This window comes from Staurois parvus, unplaced genomic scaffold (assembly GCF_062004578.1).
Source record: "Staurois parvus isolate SC_StPar_1 unplaced genomic scaffold, SC_StPar_1.0 ptg000248l, whole genome shotgun sequence".
In the NCBI taxonomy this organism is placed as follows: domain Eukaryota; kingdom Metazoa; phylum Chordata; class Amphibia; order Anura; family Ranidae; genus Staurois; species Staurois parvus.
In genome coordinates this window covers 168,737-188,208 of record NW_028318044.1, presented here as the reverse complement: position 1 = coordinate 188,208, position 19,472 = coordinate 168,737, and the positions used below count along the sequence as shown (strand labels likewise).

The following is a 19,472-nucleotide window of genomic DNA, read 5'->3' as shown; positions in this document are numbered from 1 at the left end:
CACTGGCTTCCCATTGCCCAACGGATAAAATTCAAAACACTAACAATAACATATAAAGCCATTTATAACTCCGCCCCTAATTACATCACCGATCTTGTCTCTAAATGTCACCCAAACCGTACTCTCTGCTCCTCGCAAGACCTCCTACTCTCCTCCTCCCATGCTCGTCTCCAGGACTTCTCCAGAGCTTCCCCCATCCTCTGGAACTCTCTACCCGCAATTTATCAGACTATCGCCTACTCTGCTCACTTTTAGGTGATATCTTAAAACCTATCTCTTCAGGGAAGACTATCCTGCTCTCAGCTAATAATGGAATCTTCTACTCTTCCAACCAGTCCATCCCCCACAGTTACTACCTTTTATACCACTAGCCCCTCCCTCCTAGATTGTAAGCTCCAAGGATCAGGGCCCTCCTAACCCTCTTGTATTGAACTGTATTGTTGCTGTATTGTCTCCCTTTATATTGTAAAGCGCTGAGCAAACTGTTGGCGCTATATAAATCCTGTATAATAATAATAATAATAATACACCAAAAAATATAAACAGTGTAAAGCGAAGTTCCACTCAACCTATCAAAAACTGTAGCTGCTGACTTTTAAAAAACAGCCACTTAGCTGTCCCTCGGTCCCGTGTTGTGTCCCCTGCAGCTCGTTTCACCGGCCGTCCTGTATTCCAGGAGGCCGGCATCTTCAGTGTGGGCACCCGGCTGTGACTGCTTGTGGCTTCACAGCCGGGTACGCACTGTGCATGCGCGAGTAGCGCTGTGCTTCGTGAATGGTCCTGTAGTATTCTGGGACCTGTCATGTGTCCCAAAAGACTACAGGGAGGGAGGGGGGAAGGACACCTTCCACTTCCGATCGCCTAGGCCAGTGGTGGGCAACCTTTTTTTTCAACTGAGCCAAATCTCGCCAAAACCACGATTGAAATTTATTTTGAGAGCAACATTTTTAAAACTGAAAATACATCCCCCATATAGTAATTCATCCCCCATAGTAATTCATCCCCCATATAGTAATTCATCCCCCATAGTAATTCATCCCCCATATAGTAATTCATCCCCCACATAGTAATTCATCCCCCATAGTAATTCATCCCCCATATAGTAATTCATCCCCCATATAGTAATTCTTCCCCCATATAGTAATTCATCCCCCATATAGTAATTCATCCCCCATAGTAATTCATCCCCCATATAGTAATTCATCCCCCATATAGTAATTCATCCCCCATATAGTAATTCTTCCCCCATATAGTAATTCATCCCCCATATAGTAATTCATCCCCCATAGTAATTCATCCCCCATATAGTAATTCATCCCCCATATAGTAATTCATCCCCCATATAGTAATTCATCCCCCATAGTAATTCATCCCCCATATAGTAATTCATCCCCCATATAGTAATTCATCCCCCATATAGTAATTCATCCCCCATATAGTAATTCATCCCCCATATAGTAATTCATCCCCCATAGTAATTCATCCCCCATATAGTAATTCATCCCCCATAGTAATTCATCCCCCATATAGTAATTCATCCCCCATATAGTAATTCATCCCCCATAGTAATTCATCCCCCATAGTAATTCATCCCCCATATAGTAATTCATCCCCCATAGTAATTCATCCCCCATATAGTAATTCATCCCCCCTATAGTAATTAATCCCCCATAGTAATTAATCCCCCATATAGTAATTCATCCCCCAGAGTAATTCATCCCCCATAGTAATTAATCCCCCATATAGTAATTCATCCCCCATAGTAATTCATCCCCCATATAGTAATTCATCCCCCATAGTAATTCATCCCCCATATAGTAATTCATCCCCCATAGTAATTCATCCCCCATAGTAATTCATCCCCCATATAGTAATTCATCCCCCATATAGTAATTCATCCCCCATAGTAATTAATTCCCCATATAGTAATTCATCCCCCATATAGTAATTCATCCCCCCTATAGTAATTCATCCCCCCTATAGTAATTCATCCCCCCTATAGTAATTCTTTTCCCATATTGTGTCAATTCACTTACCTTTGCTCCGCGCGTTCCTCTCGCCGTGTTCCCGCGCCGTTCCAGTCTTCAGGGCGGACTGTGAGAGGAGAGGAGTTCGTCACGCTGCCCCGCCTACATCCTGACAGCCAATGTTTGCCATGCTCCGTAGTGTGCCCATTGCTGGGCTAGCTGCAGAGTCCTGACTTTTGGGGCGGCTGCCCGAGAGGAGGGAGGGGAGCGGGCGCCCGGCACACAGAAGAGCCGCATTAAAGTTTGTAAAGAGCCGCATGTGGCTCGCGAGCCGCGGCTTGCCGACCACTGGCCTAGGTGATCGGACCAGAAGTGGGAGCGGGTACCTGTCAAATTTGGGTATCCACTCCCCCCCTGCTCCACAAATGTGCCAATCCTTAATGGGGAGCGGGGGAGCAGTCCTTAAAGCGGAACTTCCCCTTTTGGGTGGAGCTCCGCTTTAATACCTTCTAATCAGGGGCGGACTGACCACTCAGGTACCCGGGCACCACCCGAGGGCCCGGGGTCAATGGGGGCCCCGTGAGATGCCCCTGGTACCTTTCATAGGCTTTTTGGGTGTGGTTTGAGTGTGGGCGAGGACACGGGGCCCCATGATCCCCTATTGCTTGGGGGCCCCATAAGTTGTCAGTCCGCCCCTGCTTCTAATGCATGTTATTAAACAAAAAGTGTATCTAAACCCAAAACCAAAAATGTAATATAATGCACTCTTTTAGGCTTTTTCCGTATTTTTCACCTGGCAACCTAGCCAACAATTTTGTTATTTTTTTCAACTTCCTTTAACAGACCAAGCTGTCCAGCAAAATGTCACATTTAATTCGTTAGTCAAGTCCATCTAAAACAAAACAACAGAAAAATAACAGAAAAAAGAGAGGGAGCACCAGCCTAGTGCATTATCCACAAGCTATTTAATAAAAATAAGAAATAAAACTACTCACAAGCATAGAAGTAAACACACTCATCAAGCCACACTTCCTTGTCCAAATAGAACAGTCTCCAAAGCACAGGGGGCCACACTGGGGTTCCAAAAGCCTGTCGCGTTTCGAAGGAATATCCTTCTTCCTTAGAGGCTCTGAGGAAGAAGGATGTTCCTTTGAAATGAATCAGACTTCAGGGACCCCGGAGTGGCCCTCCTGTGGTTTGAAGACTTCTATTTGGCCACGGAAGTGTGGCTTGATGAGTGTGTTTACTTCTATGCTTGTAAGTAGTTTGATTTTTGATTTCTAGTAAATATCTTGTGGATAATGCACTAAGCTGGTGCGGTCTCTCTTTTTTTCTGTTGTTGCTACAGGACACTACAGGACTACTGGCAAAATATACTGTGGACAGATGAAACCAAGATTGAGTTGTTTGGGAAGAACACACAACACTATGTGTGGAGAAAAAAAGGCACAGCACACCAACATCAAAACCTCATACCCACTGTGAAACATGGCGGAGGGAGCATCATGGTTTGGGGCTGCTTTGCTGCCTCAGGGCCTGGACGGATTGTTGTCATTGATGGGAAAATGAATTCCAGAGTTTATCAAGACATTTTGCAGGAAAACGTACGACCATCTGTCCGCCAACTGAAGCTCCGCAGAGGATGGGTGATGCAACAGGACAATGACCCAAAGCATACAAGTAATTCAACAAAACAATGGCTGCAACAGCACAGAATACGCCTTCTGGAGTGGCCCAGTCAGAGTCCTGATGTCAGGGCTCCGGGTATGACCAGAGGTGTGTGGACTGACACAGGGAAACCCAGGCTTCAGATATGGTATAAACAGTATGATTTATTAAGACTAACAATACAAAACGCAGTGCAAAACTAAACATAAACACAGTGCAAACAAACCTCCTAAAGATAACAATACATACAATGCAAGAGTCGTCAGGCAGGCCGGGTCAGTAGCAAACGGGCAAACAGAGTACCAGGAACAGGCGGGAGAGTGGTCGGGGGTCACAAGCTGGGTTCAGTAACTCACGGGCAGCGCAGTGCAGAGGGTCAGGCAGAGAATGGTCAGGGTCACAAGCCAGGGATCAAAAAGGAGAAGTCAGCAGAGGTCAGGATCAGGCAGGGTCGGCAACAAGTCAGGCAGAAACAGGAACAGGAACACGGGATACAAGATACAGGGGCCCATGGAAAACACACACCAAGGCCCTGACTGTGAGTCTGGCCATTCCTTAAATACAACCCCTGCAATCAGCTTCAGGTGTTTGGCTGACTGCAGGGGTGAGTCTCTGATTGCTGAGAGCACCCGCTGGCCAGCCCTGGTACTGCAGCCTACAAGGCAGGTGAGTCTTACCATTATTGGCAAGTCCTTTCCTGACACCTGACCTCAACCCGATTGAAATGCTGTGGCATGACCTTAAGAGAGCGATTCACACCAGGCATCCCAAGAATATTGCTACACTGAAACAGTTTTGTGAAGAGGAGTGGTCCAAAATGACTCCAGATCGTTGTGCAGGTCTGATCTGCAACTACAGGAAACGTTTGGTTGAGGTTATTGCTGCCAAAGGAGGGTCAACCAGTTATTAAGTCCAAAGGTTCACATACTTTTTCCTCCCTGCACTGTGAATGTTTTCATATTATGTGCAATTAAACCATGGTAACATCTAATGTTTGTGTAGTATTATGTTCAGCAGACTGTGTTCTTCTATTGTTGTGACTTAGATGACGTTCAGAGCACATTTTATGCCCAATTCATGCAAAACTCCACGTAATCCCAAGGGGTTCACATACTTTTTCTTGCAACTGTATATGTAAAGCACTGTGTAAATTGACAGTACTATGTAAGTACCTGTGATAAATAAATTGTATTAGTGTCACTATTGATGTCAGTGTCAGTTAGTGTCAGCTAGCACCAGATTACCAGCCACACTATCACAATCCCACTATAAGTCGCTGATCACCGCCATTACCAGTATAGCGTCATAGCTGCATAAATTCCAGTTTATATACCATAGTTTGTGGGTGCTATAACTTTTGCACAAACCAATCAATTTACACATATTGGGATTTTTTTTTTTTTTTTTTTACCAAAGACGTGTAGAAGAATACATTTTGGCCTAAATTTATGAAGAAGTTAGATTTGTTTTTTAATTGGACATGTTTTATAACAGAAAGTTAAAAATACCTCTGTTTAACTTTTTATTTTTATCACAAATCATCAAAAATTACAGGAAAGTAAAAAACTTAGTCATTTTAGTGCCTTCATGAATGGCACTCAGAAAAGTAACTTTAGCAGTTTAAAAACCCATATTAATGCTTAATATGTAATTTTTGGATTTTTTTTTTTACCATTTATATGTCATTTTTTTTGTTACATTTTTATTTTTTTTTGTGTTTGTTTTTAGAGTTCCACATTATAAAATATGTAGGAAATAAAAAAATATATGATTTTTAATCACAGTGCAATTATAACAGATGCATAATTTTAGTTCTTTGTAAATGGCACTAAATAATGGGGTTTGCAATGCAGCATCTACTCCTTGGATGCTGGAGAACCTCATGCATTTATTCAGTGCTAGGACAAGGTCCTGTGGCATCCATGTTTGTAAAGCACGCCCCTGGAGGCTTAGGGACTGATGTGAATGTACAATATATTTGTAAATTGATGGTACTACGCATGTATCTGTAATAAATAATGAAAGTGTATTGGTTGTGACAATGAAGTCTAATGTCTGTGTCAAAGCAACTCATTGTCTTCTCTTACTAAAGAAAACATTTCAATTTCTTTTTGTTTCAGATACACCAAGCTGAAACTTCAAGTCAACCAAGAGGGAAAGATTCCTGTGAAAAAGTAAGTTGTACCACGGCATTCGTATAGCAGTTCCATCATCATTCACAACTGATAACTCATGGGGCCCCCGGGCAATAGGGGATCATGGGGCCCCTGGGTCCTTGCCCAAACTCAAAAAAGCCTATGAAAAAAGTACCAGGGGCATCTCATGGGGCCTCCTACTGACCCCGGGCCCTCGGGCAGTGCCCGAGTTTCCAAATGGTCAGTCCGCCCCTGTTCACAGGATACTCTGGAGCAGGGGCGGACTGACAACTCATGGGGCCCCCAGGCAATAGGGGATCATGAGGCCCCTGTGTCCTTGCCCAAACTCAAAAAAGCCAATGAAAAAAGGTACCAGGGGCATCTCATGGGGCCCCCTACTGACCCCGGGCCCTCGGGCAGTGCCCGAGTTTCCAAATGGTCAGTCCGCCCCTGCGGGTACCTGTCAAATTCGGGTACACGCTCTCCCCCCCCCAATCTCCAAAGGTGCCAATCCTTAATGGGGAGTGGGGGACAAAGGCTTAAAGTGTAACCTCCCCCTTTTTGGTGGAGCTCTGCTTTAAGGTAAAAACCTTCCGTATGAAGTTCCCCCACCTTATTCTTACCTGAGCCAAATCTTGATCCAGTGATGTGAAGGAGTGCAGAGGCTCTCTTGGTTCTCTGTCCCCTTTGGCTCAGAGAGAGCAGTGGTCAATCACAGCCACTGACGAGGGATCAGGAGGCAGGACCAAGACACGCTCTGTGTGTCAATGGACACACAGAGCCGGCTCGGGAGTTAGCCTGCATGAGCACCCCCATAGCAAGCTCTGGAGGTCCACCGCTCCAAGCTGCAACAATCTCCCATTTAACGAGTGCTGGTCTCAGAAGCCCGTCCATGCTCCATGTGAAGTTACTATCAGGAAAGGAAAGTCGCAGGCCAGTAACGCTACCAGTTTCAGTACGTTTATTTGACCATACGATCCACGCATCCAGTTCCACCTGAAGGCCACCTGTGACTGATGCATTTAACCCTCATGGGCTAAGTCATAGAGTTTCTCAACTGTTCCATCTCTAGGACAAAGCCTACAAAGGTGAAATGCATCCGGGAAGGATGGCCTTCATGTGGGAACTTGCTGAATGGCTAAATAAACTTACTGGAATTGGTGACATTATGGGTGTGCAACTCGCTTTTCCTGGTAATGACATAATTGGGTTTATCTGTAGGCTGTTGATATGCAAGACATGGTAGCACTTGCCGCTCTAGGTGCCCTTTCTGGGGCTTTGGTGATCTCATCACCCAAAGCAGTAGCAGAGTTAGCAGGTCTACAGGACTGGAAGCTGCACCTAGACCTTCAATTACTACATGGATTATTCTACAGTCTGCTTTTTGTCATTGACGGGCATCTGTCATGTTGATGTCATCATATCACCATTGTCATTGACAGGAATCTATCATGATGGTGTAATGCACAGGCTATGTAAAGATCAGTAAACTTGTGTTGTGTCCAGATCCCCCCAAAAAATGGAGGGCCTGCACATGGACCAAACTTTACTGGAGTTCAAGCGCCACTTGCATCCTGGCAATGGAGGACACTAGACAACAATAGCCATCTGCATCCTAGCAACTGAGGACATTAAGCAGCTATCATTTCCTGTGTCCTGGCTGGAAACTGAGAAACGTCCATGGCGTCCAAAAAGCGTCCCTTTACGTCAAAAGCGGTTTTAGACCGGCTAGAGAACAGCGATAGTAAATCAGAACCACTTGCAGAATTGAGTGATAATGATTCGTGGGGGAAATTCCTCATCAGACACTGAAAACGATTCTGCGACTTTGCTCAGCGATGTGCGAATTTGCCTCTGTATTTCAAATTTCAGTGTTTTTGGTTTGATTTTATTATTGAATTAAATGTATTATTATTATATTATTATTTTTTATGATTATTTATTAAATTATAATTTATGATTTTGTGTTTCAAGTTTTATCATACCCGGGATGTTTACTAGACTCTTGTTCGGACAGATTTCATTGAGTTATTCCTAAAAATTACAGGCCTACAATTAAAAAACTACATATTTCCATGCAAAAAAATGTACCGCTTTCAGCACAAAAAATCAGAAATAATCAGACCGCCGAGGAGGTTAAGGATTTGGAAAAGGAGGGTGGAGAAGTTTTCACTAAGATAGATGAATGGAGATATCACCAATTGAATCACTTTATTAGGAATCTCCCAAAACCCCTAAGATCTAGAAAAGAGTAGAATCTGTTTGAGAGACTGCTTGAATCGAGGGGAGATGGGAGACACGGAACAGCAAAGATATATAAGATTCTCACAGATTTAGACACAAATACAAAGCCAAAGTATATAGTTAATTGGGAAAGAGATTTGGGAGTGTTCAGCTCTTCTCAATAGCTTAGAAACACTGTCTGGGTATCTACAGGGCTGGCAGCCTGTGCTGTTAATTTAAAAACAGTTTTCTTCATAATACATATAGATACAGAGATGGATGCAAGCATTTTTTTTTTTAAAGTGCTTTTACTGCTTGTTCAGAATATATAAATACTTTAGCATGCCTGGTCTGAGCACAGGTTCACTTTAAAGTGATTGCAAAGGACACATTTTTATTTTTTTAAAACAACAAACATGTGTAACGCCCTCTAGCTTAGCTAGATAGGTTTTGTTTTTTTTCCTTTTTTTAGACAGAGGCTGGGTAGCAGCCTGGGATGAGTCAGCCTGGGAGTGAGGTAGAGAGGTTACCTCAAGACAGGCTAGAGAGGCTCTAAGGTCAGAGCTTCTGGAGCCGTTCCACATCTCCAGAAAACAGAGAGCTTGCTGGAGGAGGGATGGAGGATTGGAGAAAGTTCAGATTTGCATGCTTCAGGGACCTCGGCAAATCCCTTGGCAGGAGGCTGGGCATGGTGACCAAGACAGCCCTTAAGAATCACAGAGCCTGGGAGTGGCAGGAGCAGTGTCGGGTGGAAGATGAAGTGAGAGGCTGGAGTGCAGAGCCTGGGAGGGGGCTCAAGGAAGGGGCCTACCTACAGGCAGGTGCTGGACAAGAGAAACTCCACTGCACCACCGTCTTTTAAGAGGGACATCCTGAACAGCATGAAAGGAGCCAGACCAGTGAAATGCCTGAAAGCATCCACCAACCCATTAAGCGATCAAGAAAGACAGCTTGAGTACTCTTACACCCCCTGGGCTGCAGAGAGAGGGCAGACAGGTTGAAAACCCAGCTAGTTTCTTATCTGGGGATGCTGTACTAAATTGGCAGTTTCTGGGCCCCCTTGCCCAGGGAATACCCTCAGTACAGCTGGATGAGGAGGAGGATTCATCTGAGGTCTGAGAATGCACACCAGACAGCTAGAATTCTCTCAGAGGAGAGACTATTTTGTCCACAGGGGCGGACAGACTATTCGAGCACTCGGGCACTGCCTGAGGGCCCGGGGTCAGTAGGAGGCCCCATGAGATGCTCCTGGTACCTTTTTTAATAGGCTTTTTTGAGCGTGGGCAAGGACACAGGGGCCCCATGATCCCCTATTGCTCGGGGGTCCCATGAGTTGTCAGTCCGCCCCTGTTTGTCCATATCTGTACATAGTTGCAAAGGAGTTTGTCCTCACGTTTGCAGTTTCCTTGGGCATCCCCTACACCCCCCAACCCCATCCAAGTTATCAACCCCTTATTAAAATCACAAAACCAAGCCCAATGACTGTTTACTGACTATGAATGCCATATGTGGAAAATGTGTGTAGCCTGGCTGTGCAGAGCTGGAGGGGGACCCTAAACTCAGAGATTCTTAAGGCGGTAGTGCTACACATGTTATACTTACTTACAAAACCACTGCAAAGAGCAGCCCCGATCCTCCCTTCTTGGATCCCCTGCTAGTGCTCCTGGCTCCTCCCTGCAATGAATGGCCCCATAGCAAACTGCTTGCTATGGGGGTGCTCATGCAGGCTAACTCCCGAGCCGGCTCTGTGTGTCCATTGACACACAGAGTGTGTCTTGGTCCTGCCTCCTGATCCCTCGTCAGTGGCTGTGATTGACCACTGCTCTCTCTGAGCCAAAGGGGACAGAGAACCAAGAGAGCCTCTGCACTCCTTCACATCACTGGATCAAGATTTGGCTCAGGTAAGAATAAGGTGGGGGAACTTCATACGGAAGGTTTTTACCTTAAAGCAGAGCTCCACCCAAAAGGGGAAGTTCCACTTTAAGCCTTTGTCCCCCACTCCCCATTAAGGATTGGCACCTTTGGGGCTTGGGGGGGGGGCATGTACCCAAATTTGACAGGTACCCGCAGGGGCGGACTGACCATTTGGAAACTCGGGCACCGTCCGAGGGCCCGGGGTCAGTAGGGGCCCCCATGAGCTGCCCCTGGTACCTTTTTAATAGGCTTTTTTGAGTTTGGGCAAGGACATAGGGGCCCCATGATCCCATATTGCCAGGAGTCTCCATGGCTGTCAGTCCGCCCCTGGGTACCTGCTCCCACTTCCAATGCGATCGCATAAGCGATCAGAAGCAGAAGTTGTCCTCCCCCTCCTTTCCCGTAGTCTTCTGGGACACGTGACAGGTCCAGGGGTGGACTGACAACTCATGGGGCCCCTGGGCAATAGGGGATCATGGGGCCCCTGTGTCCTTGCTCAAACTCAAAAAAGCCTATGAAAAAGGTACCAGGGGCATCTCATGGGGCCCCCTACTGACCCCGGGCCCTCGGGCAGTGCCCGAGTTTCCAAATGGTCAGTCCGCCCCTGGACAGGTCCCAGAAGACTACGGAACCATTCAGAAAGCGCAGCACGTCTTGCACATGAAGCCGCAAGCTGTCACAGCCGGGTGCCCACACTGAAGATGCCAGCGTAGGGGAGAGAAGACAGCCGGTGAAACCAGCCGTGGTGAGGACACCGCTGGACCGAGGGACAGGTAAGTGGCTGTAAGTCAGCAGCTACAGTTTTCAGTTGACTATTACTATTTCTTTTTTCAGCTGGAACTCCACTTTAATGCTGAGAAAAGGAAAAAAAAAAAAAACGAGACAAAAACAAGACAACCTTCTACCTTTAGAACCACTTTTTCATTCCATTTTAGATTTCACATTAAATTGCATTTATGTGATTTCATTTTTTTTTTCCTATTCTTGCTACAGGATCATCCATAGTATACCTGTAAATGTTGCCTTCCAGTAACAATCTGGCTGCACTGAGAATACTACTAGTCACTCCAAATATCTGGAGAGCTGATAAAGTGCAGACAAACCTGTCAGGGAGTCGTATAAATAAATGTACAGTAGAGGTGACCTTTTCTCAGTGGAAAGTGTGCGCGCAATGTGAGTTCAGATAAACAGACATAAATCACAGAATAAGCATCTCATTAACCGAGTCCCATAAACAACGCAGAACAGTATGCGGGAGAAAGCCTGTGCTAATCTTAGCCTCACTTAGTACGCTGTACATTCTTGATTTTATATATAGTCATTGGTCCTCCATGTATGCTGGGCAGGCGAGCTCCCTACACCTGTCATAACATACCTGGGAAACATTTGGGTACCATGAAAGGAAGCATGCGTTACTCAGCAAATGTGCAAATGAAGCCCTCTGACCAAGAAGGGGCAGCACCAGGGGTGGACTGACAACTCATGGGGCCCCCGGGGAACAGGGGATCATGGGGCCCCTGTGTCCTTGCCCAAACTCAAAAAAGCCTATGAAAAAGGTACCAGGGGCATCTCATGGGGCCCCCTACTGACCCCGGGCCCTCGGGCAGTGCCCAAGTTTCCAAATGATCAGTCCACCCCTGCTCCAAACTGTGGTCTGGGGGCCGGATGCAGCCCTTTGCTTACCTTTTTCCAGCCCTTGGGGATTTATTCCTCCCACTGACATTAACAGAGAGGCATAATTCCTCTCTGAAGCCAACAGTTGGGAACTATTCGTTTTACTGACACCAATGATTGAGTATTATTTCCCCCACTGACACCAGTGATGGGGCACTATTCCTTCCACTGACTCTGAGGATGGGGCACTATTCCTTCCACTGACACCAATGATGGGGCACTATTCCTTCCACTGACTCTGAGGATGGGGCACTATTCCTCCCACTGACACCAATGATGGGACACTATTCCTCCCACTAACACCAATGATGGGGCACTATTCCTCCCACTGATACCAATGATGGGGCACTATTCCTCCCACTGATACCAATGATGGGGCACTATTCCTTTCACGGACACCAACCATGGGGCATCATTCCTCCCACTGACACCAATAATGGGACACTATTCCTATGAAAAAGGTACCAGGAGCATCTCATAGGTCCCCCTTCTGACCCCGGGCCCTTGGGCAGTGCCCACGTTTCCAAATGGTCAGTCCGCCTCTGGGCAGCACAGTGGGTAAATGGTTAGCACTTCCACCTGGCAGTACTGGGGTCGTTGGTTCGAATCTCAGCCACGGCACCACCTGCCTGGAGTTTGCATGTTCTCCCTGTGCCTGCGTGGGTTTCCTCCGGGTACTCCGGTTTCCTTCCACACTCCAAAGACATGCTGGTAGGTTAATTGGCTCCTGTCTAAATTGTCCCTGGTATGTGTATGTATGAATGTGAGTTAGGGACCTTAGATTGTACACCCCTTGAGGGTTAGGGACTGATGTGAATGTACAATATATATGTAAAGCGCTGTGTAAACTGACGGCGCAATATAAGTACCTGAAATAAATAATACTAATGTACAAAAACACCATAAAATACCAAATTTTTTTGGTAAGATATAAAAGATGAATTTAAACTGAGTAAATAGATACTTAACACCACGGCAGAGGCGGACTGACAACTCATGGGGCCCCCGGGCAATAGGGGATCATGGGGCCCCTGTGTCTTTGCCCAAACTCCAAAAAGCCTATGAAAAAGGTACCAGGGGCATCTCATGGGGCCCCCTACTGACCCCGGGCACTCAGGCAGTGCCCGAGTTTCCAAATGGTCAGTCCGCTCCGGCACCACCTGCCTAGATTTTGCATGTTCTCCCTGTGCCTGTATGGGTTGCCTCCGGGTACTCCGGTTTCCTCCCACACCCCCAAAGACATGCTGGTAGGTTCATTGGATCCTGTCTAAATTGTCCATAGTATGTGTATGTATGAATGTGAGTTAGGGACCTTAGATTGTACACCCCTTGAGGGTTAGGGACTGATGTGAATGTATCATATGTCTGGAAAACGCTGCGTAAATTGACGGCGCTATATAAGTACCTGAAATAAAAAAATAAGAAGGGCATTTGCCTCTGGGGCCCAGTGGGGTATTTAGATTTTGTGCTGCCCAGGGGCGGACTGACAACTCATGGGGCCCTCGGGCAATAGGGGATCATGGGGCCCCTATGTCCCTGCCCACACTAAAAAAAGCCTATAAAAGGTACCAGGGGCATTTCATGGGGCCCCCTACTGACCCTGGGCCCTCGGGCATTGCCTGAGTGCTCGAATGGTCAGTCCGCCCCTGGTGCTGCCCTAGGCAACACAAAATTCTTCTGCCCCCACAGACACCAACCAATACCATTCCCTCCTTCCCCCTCCCGCGGACCATTCACCAACAGCACCCGTGCTCCCAACCTGGGAGAGCCTTCCACTATACCCCCCCTTAGCGATAGAGAGAGACACTCGTCTTTATGGCTCCGGACATCCCAGGGAACGAGAGTCAGGCTCTACATACACCATCAAGCAGCCCGCAGCCTCTCTTGGATCCCACCTGGTTCCCGTGACGCGTATGTCCCTTCTTCTGGGGGGAGGTGCTGCCCCCCTGAAAAATGCTGCCCTAGGCAAGTGCCCTGTGGTACATACGCCCCTGCCGAGGCCATTATTAATAGGACAGGTTGGGCTCGTGACCCTGTGTGGAAATGCTTCACAATTCAGACATTAACTCATGCTCAGTGAAGCTGAGTGGAACCTGTGATGGTCATTATATAGCTACCTGATCTTCATTAGATTTCCAAATGCTTTGTGTGTTGCGGTGTGCTGCGTTTAAAAAAAAAATCAAAAAGGGAAATTTTTCCATGCAATGAGATACAAAAAAAAACATGCTCCGCAGTCAGAGGCATGCCACCAATGAGGCAACGTGAGGTGAACGTCTTAGGTAGCACTTGGCAGGGGGTGGCACAGAGGAGGGAATGTCAACACTAGATGCTCTGCACTTACTACAGCTTGGTAATACCCTCCATGATTATTCCCCATGGGTGCGGTGAAACACGATGGGGGGAGGCCTGGATGGAGCCAGGCTGAGGCTGTTTCTACTATAGTGACAGTCGGGTCATGATGGTGTGCAGCACCCTCCATAATTATTCCCCATGGGTGCAGTGAAACACGTTGGAGGGGAGGCCTTGATGGAGCCAGGCTGAGGCTGCTTCTACCATGGTGACAGTCAGGTCATGATGGTGTGCAGCACCCTCCATAATACCCTCCATGATTATTCCCCATGGGTGCGGTGAAATGCGTTGGAGGGGAGGCCTGGATGGAGCCAGGCTGAGGCTGCTTCTACTATAGTGACAGTCAGGTCATGATGGTGTGCAGCACTCTCCATAGTACCCTCCATAATTATTCCCCATGGGTGCGGTGAAACACGTTGGAGGGGAGGCCTGGATGGAGCCAGGCTGAGGCTGCTTCTACTATAGGTACAGTCGGGTCATGATGGTGTGCAGCACCCTCCATAATACCCTCCATGATTATTCCCCATGGGTGCAGTGAAACGCGTTGGAGGGGAGGCCTGGATGGAGCCAGGCTGAGGCTGCTTCTACCAATGTGACAGTCAGGACATGATGGTGTGCAGCACCCTCCATAATGCCCTCCATGATTATTCCCCATGGGTGCGGTGAAACCCGTTGGAGGGGAGGCCTGGATGGAGCCAGGCTGAGGCTGCTTCTACTATAGTGACAGTCAGGTCATGATGGTGTGCAGCCCCCTCCATAATTATTCTCCATGGGTGCAGTGAAACACGTTGGAGGGGAGGCCTGGATGGAGCCAGGCTGAGGCTGCTTCTACTATAGGGACAGTCGGGTCATGATGGTGTGCAGCACCCTCCATAATACCCTCCATGATTATTCCCCATGGGTGCAGTGAAACGCGTTGGAGGGGGGCCTGGATGGAGCCAGGCTGAGGCTGCTTCTACCATGGTGACAGTCAGGTCATGATGGTGTGCAGCACCCTCCATAATACCCTCCATGATTATTCCCCATGGGTGCAGTGAAACGCGTTGGAGGGGAGGCCTGGATGGAGCCAGGCTGAGGCTGCTTCTACTATAGTGACAGTCAGGTCATGATGGTGTGCAGCACCCTCCATAATACCCACCATGATTATTCCCCATGGGTGCGGTGAAATGCGTTGGAGGGGGGGCCTGGATGGAGCCAGGCTGAGGCTGCTTCTACCATGGTGACAGTCAGGTCATGATGGTGTGCAGCACCCTCCATAATACCTTCCATGATTATTCCCCATGGGTGCAGTGAAACGCGTTGGAGGGGAGGCCTGGATGGAGCCAGGCTGAGGCTGCTTCTACTATAGTGACAGTCAGGTCATGATGGTGTGCAGCACCCTCCATAATACCCTCCATGATTATTCCCCATGGGTGCGGTGAAATGCGTTGGAGGGGAGGCCTGGATGGAGCCAGGCTGAGGCTGCTTCTACTATAGTGACAGTCAGGTCATGATGGTGTGCAGCACTCTCCATAGTACCCTCCATAATTATTCCCCATGGGTGCGGTGAAACACGTTGGAGGGGAGGCCTGGATGGAGCCAGGCTGAGGCTGCTTCTACTATAGGTACAGTCGGGTCATGATGGTGTGCAGCACCCTCCATAATACCCTCCATGATTATTCCCCATGGGTGCAGTGAAACGCGTTGGAGGGGAGGCCTGGATGGAGCCAGGCTGAGGCTGCTTCTACCAATGTGACAGTCAGGACATGATGGTGTGCAGCACCCTCCATAATGCCCTCCATGATTATTCCCCATGGGTGCGGTGAAACCCGTTGGAGGGGAGGCCTGGATGGAGCCAGGCTGAGGCTGCTTCTACTATAGTGACAGTCAGGTCATGATGGTGTGCAGCCCCCTCCATAATTATTCTCCATGGGTGCAGTGAAACACGTTGGAGGGGAGGCCTGGATGGAGCCAGGCTGAGGCTGCTTCTACTATAGGGACAGTCGGGTCATGATGGTGTGCAGCACCCTCCATAATACCCTCCATGATTATTCCCCATGGGTGCAGTGAAACGCGTTGGAGGGGGGCCTGGATGGAGCCAGGCTGAGGCTGCTTCTACCATGGTGACAGTCAGGTCATGATGGTGTGCAGCACCCTCCATAATACCCTCCATGATTATTCCCCATGGGTGCAGTGAAACGCGTTGGAGGGGAGGCCTGGATGGAGCCAGGCTGAGGCTGCTTCTACTATAGTGACAGTCAGGTCATGATGGTGTGCAGCACCCTCCATAATACCCACCATGATTATTCCCCATGGGTGCGGTGAAATGCGTTGGAGGGGGGGCCTGGATGGAGCCAGGCTGAGGCTGCTTCTACCATGGTGACAGTCAGGTCATGATGGTGTGCAGCACCCTCCATAATACCTTCCATGATTATTCCCCATGGGTGCAGTGAAACGCGTTGGAGGGGAGGCCTGGATGGAGCCAGGCTGAGGCTGCTTCTACTATAGTGACAGTCAGGTCATGATGGTGTGCAGCACCCTCCATAATACCCACCATGATTATTCCCCATGGGTGCGGTGAAATGCGTTGGAGGGGGGCCTTGATGGAGCCAGGCTGAGGCTGCTTCTACTATAGTGACAGTCAGGTCATGATGGTGTGCAGCACCCTCCATAATACCCACCATGATTATTCCCCATGGGTGCGGTGAAATGCGTTGGAGGGGGGGCCTGGATGGAGCCAGGCTGAGGCTGCTTCTACCATGGTCACAGTCAGGTCATGATGGTGTGCAGCACCCTCCATAATACCCACCATGATTATTCCCCATGGGTGCGGTGAAATGCGTTGGAGGGGGGCCTGGATGGAGCCAGGCTGAGTCTGCTTCTACTATAGTGACAGTCAGGTCATGATGGTGTGCAGCACTCGGGGTTATTTCCTTTCCTTATACTACAAGTTGGTAATGTTACCGTCAGAACTTTAGCTCTGAAATAAAAAAAATCAGTATATAATTTATGAAAAGAGGCGGGGATCTGGAGTTAAGGAGATTCCCTACTATTTCTCATAAATCAACTGATATCCCAAGTTCTTTATTTGCGCTAATTTGAAGACAAATAAAAGGCAATAATGTGCAAAATATACATATATTTATTAATAAATATCAGTGCAAAATGATAATTAATATATAATTGGTGATGATAAATAATAATCAAATCAAAATAGCAATTCAATTATCTCATCAAAAATAATGGTTACAAATCCAAACCAGCAAATATTATCCAATATTAACCACTTACCCACCGCCATATAGCAGATATACTCCTACATGGCGGCACAGGAGCGCAAAACCATGTATATATATGTTTTTTTGCATTTCCGGGTAGGAGACGCACGTGTGGCTCATGGATGTCAATCACTGGGTCCCGGCCAGTGATTACCCGCAGTTGCCCGGTGAACAATCACCAACGGGGACAAAGAAAAGTTTTATTTACAGACAATTTTCCTCCCTGTCATCTTGGGCACACTGCACAGCACAGCCATCCTGATCAGTGTGCTTACAGTGAAGCACACGCCCCCTGCCCCGCCCCTTAGTAAAACACTCCCTGCACATAGTTAACCCTTTGATCGTCCCTCACATTAACCCCTTCCTGCCCAGTGTCATTAGTACAGTGTCATTGCTGTTTTTTAGCACTGATCATGGGGACTGACTAGGGATGTCAGTGACACCAAGTTAGTTCCCCCCCAGTATCAGAATGCCCGCCGCAGTCCCAAAGTCCCGCTAAAAGTCGCTGATCACTGCCATTAACAGTAGGAAACAAAATCCCAGTATATATACCACCATTTGTAAATGCTATAACTTTCACGTAAACCAATTAATTTACACATATTGGGTTTTTTTTTAGCAAAGACATGGATCAGAAAAGATTTTGGCCTAAATGTATGCCGAAATGAGATTTTTAAAAAAAAAATTACTGGACATGTTTAATAGCAAAAAGTGCAAAATATTGTTTTTTTCTTAAAATTGTTGGTCTTTTTTTGCTTATAGTGCAAAAAATAAATGCACAGGTGATCAAATACCACCGAATGAAAGCTCTATTCGTGGGAAAAAAAGGACGTAAATTTCATCCGGGCGTTGCATGACCATGCAATTGTCAGTTAAAGTAATGCAGCGCCGTAATGCAAAAAATGGCTTGGGCAGGAAGGGGGGTAAATCCTCAAGAGGGCAAGTGGTAAATGAAATAGGACCAGCTGCCTAAAAATGACAGCATAGGAAACTCTCAGTAACTCAGTAGAATATGACAAAGGATATGCGTATTGACCATGTGATCTCTCCCTACACCTAGATATTCAAAGTTCAAAGTTTATACTGTGCATGAACTTAACCTATCCAAAACCGAGCTCCTGGTCTCCCCCCCCCCCATCTTCTCCATCACTACTAACAACGCCACCATCTCTCCCACCCCACACGCCAAAGTCCTGGGTGTCACCCTGGACTCCCACCTCTCCTTCCTACCCCACATCCAACTTCTATCTAGATCTTGCAGGCTCCACCTCCGCAACATCTCCAGGATACGCACATTCCTCACCCCAGACACCACCAAACAACTCGTACACTCCCTCATCATCTCACGCCTGGACTACTGCAATTCCCTTCTCACTGGACTACCCAAATGAATGCTATCCCCATTCCAGTCAATCCTGAACTTAGCGGCTAGAATCATCCACCTCACCAACCGCTCCACATCTGCCTCCCTCCTCTGCCAATCCCTTCACTGGCTCCTGATTGCCCAACGCATCAAATTCAAACTACTAACTCTGACCTACAAAGCCATTCACAACACCGCCCCAAACTACATAACCGACCTGATACCCAAATACTACCCTACCCGTGCCCTCCGCTCCTCACAGGACCTCCTACTCTCTAGCTCCCTGGTCTCCCCCTCCCACGCTCGATTGCAGGACTTCTCCAGGACTTCCCCCATCCTCTGGAACTCCCTACCCCAATCCATCAGACTGGCGCCTACCCTCTTCACCTTCAGGCGCACCCTGAAAACCCTCCTCTTCAGGGAAGCCTACCCCAACCTCACCTAACACCCGACCTCACCTAACAACTAACCTCTTCCACTCCTCCCACCACTCCATCCCCCACAGCCATCTCCTCCTGTACCACCTTCCCCTCCCTCCTAGATTGTAAGCTCGAAAGAGCAGGGCCCTCGAACCCCTCGTGTATTGTATTGTTACTGTCTTGTCTCATGTTCTGTCCCCCCCTGCTACTGTACAGCGCTGAGCATACCCATTGGCGCTATATAAATACTGTATAATAATAATAATAACTAATTTAGAATACCATACACAGGAATATCCAAAAAAACTTAGAATCCACCTGAGGTCAAGAACAATTTCCAGTAAGTTGTCTATTTTGTTATATATATAACCAACTAAACCTTTGACTAGAAGCGGAAATCAGCTTCAGGGATATTCCAAAGAGAATCCTCCCCCCCCTGAGAATTGAAATGAAGATAATTTATACTGCAGTTAATATGATTTCAAATCAACTCCAGTGCTAAC

At 47.5% G+C, this 19,472-nt stretch overlaps 1 protein-coding gene across 2 annotated transcripts in view; it reads left to right on the top strand.

Moving 5' to 3' along the window:
• PLCB1 (phospholipase C beta 1) overlaps positions 1–19,472 on the top strand; it is an 815,168-nt gene that overhangs the window by 628,804 nt on the left and 166,892 nt on the right. For both annotated transcript variants that reach the window (XM_089680621.1, XM_089680620.1), the window contains exon 6: positions 5,756–5,809. In XM_089680621.1, the coding sequence (XP_089536747.1) occupies positions 5,756–5,809 (54 nt within the window). The remainder of the gene's footprint in view (positions 1–5,755; positions 5,810–19,472) is intronic.